At 38.2% G+C, this 8,978-nt stretch overlaps 1 protein-coding gene across 1 annotated transcript; it reads left to right on the top strand.

The window, feature by feature from the left end:
- Window positions 1-504: 504 nt before the first annotated feature.
- On the top strand, window positions 505-3,907 carry LOC108511856 (L-type lectin-domain containing receptor kinase IX.1-like). The gene is made up of 2 exons (XM_017846544.5): window positions 505-2,226; window positions 3,153-3,907. Exons 1-2 carry the CDS (start codon window positions 564-566, stop codon window positions 3,635-3,637), a joined length of 2,148 nt encoding a protein of 715 aa, XP_017702033.3. The 5' UTR covers window positions 505-563; the 3' UTR covers window positions 3,638-3,907.
- The last annotated feature ends 5,071 nt before the right edge of the window (window positions 3,908-8,978 follow it).

Here is an 8,978-nt window from a genome sequence, read left to right as displayed (position 1 = left end):
CTAAAAGTTGTATTCGGAGAACAACAACAAACCGATCGGCAACTCTCACAAATATCCATCCTGAACCGAACAGAGGCTGTGTTTGTATGTAAGCAGACTTTGAGTGCTTTGAGATTAGTGCAGGATACGATCCAACGATCAATATTATTAAAAAAGATCAATTTTTTTTTTTGTGCGAAAGATGCAACCTGAATCCTCGTGAACTAGGGTTAGCTCACCCAAGTTCTTCTGGCCAAGGGCTGCCATCTGGACACGCGGCCTTCACTCTCACCAATCCTGATCATCAAGTTCTTTGTGAAGCTTCGGTGTTTGATTGTGCTATGCAATTATTTATAGCGAATGCTAAAGTGGGCACCAACGTCCATCTTAGTGCCTAGGGAATAATTTGGTCGATATTGTGGGATTTGCTACGTTAGGGTTTATTATTAAATTTTTCAAATCCAACTTTTTTCCTTTATGTCTCTCTCTTTCTTCTTGGTGTGAGTCTTCCACTTCCTCTTTATGCTTTGGTTGGTCTATTTCGATGTGCTGCATGATTATCTTTCTTTTAGAAAAGTTGGACAATGGACATCACTAAATCCTTTGCCACTCAGAAAATAAATCACCAGATAGCCTTTGAACTCTTCTTACCCTGCAAAACACGCATGGCTCTCTGCAATTTCTCTCTCCAAGCCATGGTGCCTCTGCTTCAGTTGTTGTGCTTCATATTCCCCCTAGCAAGCTCTCTCTCCTTCAACTTCTCCCGCTTCAACCAGGACAACACAAACATAGTCTTAGATGGCGACGCCTACTTGCTCGACCATGTCATCCAGCTCACCAAGAACCAGCTCGACTCTTCGATCGAGAAGAGCGAAGGCAGAATCACATATTCTAAGCCAGTGCCTATCTGGGACGAAGCTTCCGACGAGCTCGCCGATTTCAATACATGTTTCTCATTCCTCATCAACGGCTTCAATAAAACAGTAAGTGCCGATGGGCTGGCCTTCTTCCTTTCATCCTTCCCTTCCAAGATCCCAGATAACTCATATGGTGGGGCTCTTGGACTATTTAACCGTACTGGTGCTAACTCGACCGCGGATCATGTCGTGGCCATCGAGTTTGATACCTTCAAAAATCCAGAGTATAATGATTCAAGTTCCAATCATATCGGAATTGATATTAACACAATCTTTTCCGTCGCATGGCTCGATTTGAATATTAGCATCAGACAGAAGACCAAGTTCGATGCTTGTGTCAGTTACAATGCCAAGAGTAAAAATTTAACTGTCTTTCTCCGTAGTGCTACAAACCACACAAGGAATTGGAGCCTCTCTCATGGTGTTGACTTGAGGATGGTCCTGCCGGAAAAGGTAGCCGTTGGCTTCTCGGCGGCCACCGGTAACCAAGTCGAGACACACAGCTTATTTTATTGGAATTTCAGTTCCTCTGATTTGAGTCGTCAGGGCTATGGTCCCAATCCACATCCAAGCACCAATTCCAGGCACAAGCCTAGTTTTAAACTCTTTTGGCTTGCCATTGGCGTTGGGATGCTGCTCTGTGGGCTGATTTTGGTTTGGCTAGGAAGACGTTTATATAATAAGATGGCTATTACAGGGAAGAAGGAAGAGATGGCCATTGATTCAATAATCCATGATAACTTCGAGAGAGGGAGTGGGCCTAGGAGATACTCTTACAGTGTACTTGTGAGTGCAACCAAAAGTTTTTCCCAGGAGGGGAAGCTTGGGGAAGGAGGATTTGGGGAGGTGTACAAGGGAGTACTGCATGACTCCAAACTAGAAGTGGCCATCAAAAGAATCTCCAGAGGTTCAAACCAAGGAGCAAAAGAGTACATATCTGAAGTCACAATCATAAGCCGGTTACGCCATCGCAACCTTGTGCAGCTGATCGGCTTTTGCCATGAAAGGGGTGACCTGCTGCTCGTCTACGAGTACATGCCAAACAAAAGCCTTGAATACCATCTCTACAGTGAGGAAAGATTGCTTGCATGGCCAGAGAGGTACAAAATTGCTCTGGGCTTGGCCTCAGCTTTGCTCTACCTTCATGAAGAGTGGGAGCAGTGTGTAGTCCATAGAGATGTGAAGCCTAGCAATGTGATGCTAGATTCAGAGTTCAATGCGAAGCTCGGTGACTTCGGATTGGCAAGGTTGATGGACCATGATAGCAATCCAGAAACAACTATCTTAGCAGGGACCATGGGATACATTGCACCTGAATATGCCACTACAGGTAATGTGAACTGTTACACTTCAATTTAATTTTACATTATATTTAAATGTAAAAAAAACTGTTGTTTAAATTGTTCTGCTTCTGCTAAAAAGGGATGGCAGGAGATCACGTTTGACGCATATTGGATGATTGTGGCATCGATCAATATTGTTGAATGACTAATAATCCAATATGTGTTAAACTTAATCTACCTCCAAGTTAATAATAACAGGATAATCCAATAAAAAGTAAGCTTCAAGCCCTTACCAAACACAAAGTTGAGGCTTGAATGGTAGTAATAAGTCTTGATCTTAAGTTTTTTATGACAATGAAATTTTCAATTTTTAATTTATTATTTTGTGTTTTACGAAAATACGAGATAATAAAAGTTAGAATAATATGATAACTATTCTTCTTATTCAAGGTGTAGACTTATCATAGTCAAAGTCTTTGGAGCAGGTCATCGCGTCGCTTCTTATGGGCATGGGTACCTTTACTTTTGAGTCAAGGTCGAATACCTTTAGGAAGATGCTTGGGGCCCAACCATGGTCTCAAAAAGAAAAAAAAAAAAAAAAAAAGGACTTCATTGCAATGTAACAGTAACACCCATTGATTGGCTTTCACAAAACAAACCAACGTGACCACACAAAATAAAATAAAATAAAATAAAATGAAGAGATTTTTATTAATTTTTGAATAATTAAATGAGACAATGAGAATCTGGACGTCCTTCTGCCACCGTCCTCTGTGGAGGAAACCCGGCTCTTACCGTTCTCCTTAACAAGCACGGAACCTCAAGGAATGCATGAAAATTTGAATAGGATGTTCAGGAATTTGAATAGGATGTTCAAGAATTTTTTCTATTGTTGCATTGTAGCTTAAATTATTTTATGAAATGCATAAATTTTTTAGTTGTACTAAATGAAATGCATCTTAATATGCAACAGGAAAAGCTTGCAAGGAGTCTGACGTCTATAGTTTTGGAGTAGTAATCTTAGAAATTGCATGTGGTAGAAAGCCAATTGAAGTAAGGGAGAACCAAGGCAAGGTGAAATTGGTAGAGTGGGTTTGGGAGCTTTATGGGAATAAGATGTGTTTGAGTGCAGTGGACCAAAAGTTAAAGTTGGAATATGATCCACAACAAATGGAGCAATTGATGATTCTGGGGCTGTGGTGTGCTCATCCAGATTACACTCGACGACCATCTATAAGACAAGTTATCAACGTTCTAAAATTCAATGCTCCACTGCCAATTTTGCCACCCAAGATGCCAATTCCGATGTTCTATTCTCCTCCAGTTGAAGCATCTAGTCATTGTAATAGCTGCTCTACTGCTTCAACTCAATCAAGTTGGGGGATTGATGATTGTAAGCCATGTCAAACTCAAGCATCAGCACCGTTTCTCTCATTAGATCAGCATATAAGATTTTAGCTATACAAGTTTGTGTCCTCTCATCTATGTGAGACTTATTTGGGTTATGTTTTTTGTAATTGCAATGTAAAAGAAGTCGGTTAAGCACTGAAATAGTTATTTGACATGATGTGATATCAATATTTTGATGAAATTTTGGTCGGGTTTGTCTTCATCCTATATATTTCATGTGTAATGCCTTTTGCCCCTTATTTGCTCAAGGCACCCTATATGTAGAACTCATTAGCTTGTAATATATGAATTTGTATTGTTCAACCCAGCCCTTCTATATGAAAGACTTTTCGATTGTGTGACAAATTTTATTCTTTAGCCAACAAAAATAGTGCTTGGCTCTAGAGATGGGGCTGGTTTGAGTTAGGTGTAAGATTCCTTACCTTTCTTGCCTATTTTCCTATATTGGGTCATAGTTCATAAGCTCTATTTTCTTTACCAAGAGATGAAGTATTCAACTAATGAGCAACTCATCTTGATATATAAGTTGTTCCACATTATTACTCGATAAATGGATACAATTAACATGTTTCTATCATAAGAAAGTTCATTAGATATTTTGCATAAGTAATGCGACAAGGCTCTCATTATTTATACAAGTACAATTTTCTTGCCATGTGGCATCAAAGGATTTATGTAATTGACAAGGTTGTTCCCAAAATGGGTTGGTTGATTTAGAATTTACTAAATCAGAATTTATATGATTGATTTCAGCTTTGTTATGTACATGCAACGAGCACCATGAAGCATTTTCTTTTTCCCCTTTCAAAGTGATGAAAAGAAAAGGGGATCAGAAATTTGTTCCTGTCGACATGAGAGAGTTTGCCGGATCACTTGGATATAGTGTCCTGTGCCTTTTTCTTCAATTCTTCCTCTTTTATTTCTTATTTATTTTTAGGCTTCACAAGTTCTAGTATTAACTAGCCAAATCATAGACCAAACATTAGGTCAACATGTTCGACTTGTATAAGATTTCTCTCGTGCTCTACTTAGAACATGCCTGCTAATATCCTTGGTTATGTTAAGATATCTACTATCACTCAAGAACATGTTATCTAAGTACCAGCACAATAATAATTGTTATATAATGTACCTACTATGAAAGAAGTCCTCTGTGGCTTTTTTTCCATAATAAAAAAGGAAAAGATGGAGCGGGCTCACTCTATGAAATAATTTTTAAAGAAAATTCTAGATGGAGCTACTCATAAAGACAAATTGAATAGAGTCAAGCTCCACAAGATACCATGAAACCACATATTTCATGGATGTATAATCTATTTAAAAACATGATACAACCCTGGGAATGGAGAGAATTTATATAGAAAATGGAGTTAAAAATTTGGGTTGAAATACATGGTGTTGAAACTTACTATTGTAGTGAAGAGATGCAAAAATAAGTTTTCTTTTTTAATATATGAAAAGATAAGTCAACCATGGATATAGTATCTACTTTTATAATGCAAACTTCTGAAGTCTTTGTTTATTTGCAGGTCATTAATCTTCTCTACTGAGCCAACCATTAGTAAGCACGGTTACAACTATACTCTTTCTTTATTAAATAACTTTTTATGAGCAATTTTGATTGATAATGTGAAAATATCCACTAAATGCCTTTTACACTTTTCACTCTTCATTAATAAATTAATATTTTTAATTAAATTTTATGTTAAATTTAAAAATAAGTTTTCTTCTTATCCACAATGTTATGCTAAATCTTTAAATAGTCTCTAACCAATAAATAATGAGCTAAGAAAAAAAATAACATTGTTTTCTCTATGCACAAGTTTTTACTATAATAATGGCCAATAATAACTATCCTAGAAGCCTACATCTTATCTCAAATAAATTCAGTTCAAATCAAGATTTCAATAATAATATTATTTCATTACTAGTGAGGTTACTTGTATAATCAAAAAGAATCAAGGGTGGAAAAATAATGCCGTTATTTACCTAAATCACTTTAGACTAAATAATTTTTTTTCCATCAATTCTATATATTACATAAATATTTTCAATAGGTCAAAAATTTAATCTGGAAAATGATTTTATGGATTGAGTAGTCCAAATAACATTCTAATAACGTTAGTATATACTATAACCGGCTTCCCTGAAACTGGTTACTATCTCAAACCACGGTCCGCGGTAAATGAGTAAATCGACGGATGTTATCTCTTCCTTGTATTAGTAATGGTACCTTCTGTTCTATTCCTTTGAAACCCTCCGCTTCTGTTAGAACTTAGAACCTTCCCCTTGGACAAAACCTCTCCCTTTTGAATTGAAACGAGAGTTTCCTGATTTCCTGTTAGAAGCCTGTTGGCTTATGTAAGCAACTTGTGGCCACCTATGGATAGTGGGGTTGAATAAGGCTCATAGCTTTGTATTAAAGATATGAGATATTTGTATGAGGGAGTAGGTGGTTTTAACACGGTAGTTATAAAAGCTTCGTATCCAAACCCTAGTTCTCTTAATAATGATAGGACCTTTTTTTGATCTGATACGGGTTTTCCTGTCGTAGCCAAATTTGTTGGGTTATCCCTCCTATGTTGGAGGAGACTTAGCCTAACAAATGTGGGCTAAATTAATTAGTTTTAGCCTATTTGGTTGGACTATTTTTGGCCCAAAACGTGAGGCCCATTAGGGCAACCTTTTATGTTGAGAATGCAGGGTATGTGAGCCGTCTTCCACGAATTAAAAATAGAGGGAGGCAGGGAAGAAGATGCAGAATTGATATTCAGCGCGCAGTCTTGATCAAACGACGATCGGGAGGTGATCCGTGGTCCGATCGAGCTGAAATTTGGACAGCAGGTTCGCAACACGTGGTTCTTCAATCTGTACGGTGTGATCGCCATTTGCAGTCTTCTATCACAGTCAGATTTTTCAGAAACGTGGCTGCTGTTTATGTGAGATCTTCTCAATCTTTCTCTCTTATAATTGATGTTTGCCAAGAATATTGTTCTTGAGATTATGTGGTGATATATGCCTCTAGTTTTGGCTAGAGAGAACAGATTGTATACCCATTATTTGTTGATAGTGGAAGTTTTTGGGTGGACTACGGTCCCGTGGTTTTTACTCTCCACATTGGGGAGGTTTTCCACGTAAAAATTTGGTGTTCCTTTTGTGTTTTATTTTTCTGATCAGCTAAGTATTTGCGAATGCCTTGATATATATATATTAGGTGGATTGGCTCTAGTTGTTTGTTTTCTAACAGGTTTACACAAGGTGGGAGAGTTGTTGATTCCGTTGTGCTTTAATTATCTTGTTTGTTGTTACCTCCCAATCCAAACAAGTGGTATCAGAGCGAGGTTGTTGAATTGTTTTATCTTGTGTGAACAATGGAAACAAATACTGCTAGAATGATTAATCTGAATGGTACTAATTATCATACATGGAAAGGAAAGATGGAAGATCTTCTCTATGTGAAAGGTTATCATCAACCGGTATTTTCTACTATGAAACCTGATGATAAAACTGAAGAGGAGTGGAAATTGCTCCATCGACAAGTGTGTGGATATATCAGGCAATGGATAGATGACAATGTTTTGAATCATATTAGTGGAGAGACACATGCACGCAGTTTATGGACCAAGCTTGAACAATTGTATGCCCGGAAAACTGGAAATAATAAATTATTCCTCATAAAGCAGATGATGTCCTTGAGGTATCAGGATGGAACTCCTATGACAGATCATTTGAATACATTCCAAGGGATCATTAATCAATTGGCCACAATGGGTATCAATTTTGATGATGAGGTACAGGGATTATGGCTTCTAGGCACTCTGCCGAACTCGTGGGAGACAGTGAGAACAACTTTATCTAACTCAGCCCCGAATGGTGTTATCTCAATGGATTTAGCTAAGAGTAGTATTCTGAATGAAGAGATGAGACGAAAATCACAGGGTTCCTCTTCACAGTCAGATGTTTTAGTTACTGAGACGAGGGGGAGGAGTAAAAGCAGAGATTCGAAGTACAGAGGCAAGACCAGAAGTAAGTCCAATAAATTCGCTAATGTTGAGTGTTATCATTGTGGTGGAAAGGAGAATATCAAGAAGTATTGTCGGAAGCTGAAGAGGGAAAACAAGCAAAACAAAGATACAGATAAGAAGAAAGATGATAATGATAAAGATCAGGTTTCCATTATTGAAAACTTTCTTATTGCTTGTGATGTTGATGTTGTTAATCTTGCATGTCATGAGATGAGCTGGGTAGTTGACAGTGGTGCTTCTATTCATGCTACATCGCGGAGGGATCTCTTTTCAACCTATATAGCTGGTGATTTTGGGGTTGTAAAAATGGGAGATAGTGGCATAGCCAAAGTTGTCGGTGTAGGCGATGTTTGTTTAGAAACCAACAATGGCACAAAGTTGGTTCTTAAAAATGTGAAACATATTCCCGACATCCGTTACAACCTACTTTCTGTGGGTAGACTTGATGATGAAGGATTCTGCAATACTTTCTCTGATGGTAGATGGAAGCTCACTAAAGGAGCTTTGGTTGTGGCTACAGGTAAAAAGCACTCAACTTTATACTTGTTACAGACAGGGCTCTCCAGAACCACTATCAATGCAGTGGAGAATGAAGATACAGTTGAGTTATGGCACAAGAGACTGTGTCACATGAGTGAGAAAGGCTTATCGATGTTGGCTAAGAAAGGACTACTACATGGAGTGAAGAGTACTCATCTAAGAAATTGTGCTCACTGTTTAGCAGGTAAGCAGAACAAAGTTTCCTTCAAAGCATCCCCTCCTTCCAGAAAACCAAATGCACTTGATCTGGTGCATTCAGATGTTTGTGGTCCAATGAAGACAATGACACTTGGTGGTGCTCGTTATTTTGTGACATTCATTGATGATCAATCAAGAAAGATGTGGGTTTACACCTTAAAGACAAAGGATCATGTATTGGATGTTTTCAAACAGTTTCAGGCCTCGGTTGAGAGAGAAACAGGGAGAAAGCTGAAATGTATCCGAACAGATAATGGAGGAGAATACTCAGGTCCATTTGATGATTATTGTCGAGAACAGGGTATTCGGCATCAGAAAACACCTCCGAAGACACCTCAATTGAATGGTTTGGCAGAAAGAATGAATAGGACATTGGTGGAGAGAGTCAGATGTTTGCTTTCACAAGCAGGGTTGCCAAGATCCTTTTGGGGTGAGGCTTTGAGTACAGTTGTACATGTATTGAATCTCACACCTTGTGTTCCCTTGCAGTTTGATGTGCCAAACAGAGTCTGGACAGGTAAAGATGTTTCTTATGATCATCTTCATGTCTTTGGATGCAAGGCATTTGTGCATATTTCCAAAGATGAAAGGTCCAAACTTGATGCCAAAACTAGACAGTGCATATT

This window comes from Phoenix dactylifera, chromosome 2 (genome assembly GCF_051530095.1).
Source record: "Phoenix dactylifera cultivar Ajwa chromosome 2, Ajwa_hap1_PhDact_Kaust_v1.1, whole genome shotgun sequence".
Lineage (NCBI taxonomy): Eukaryota > Viridiplantae > Streptophyta > Magnoliopsida > Arecales > Arecaceae > Phoenix > Phoenix dactylifera.
Note: the sequence above shows the minus strand (reverse complement) of the source record. Positions and strands in the feature narration are given on the sequence as shown.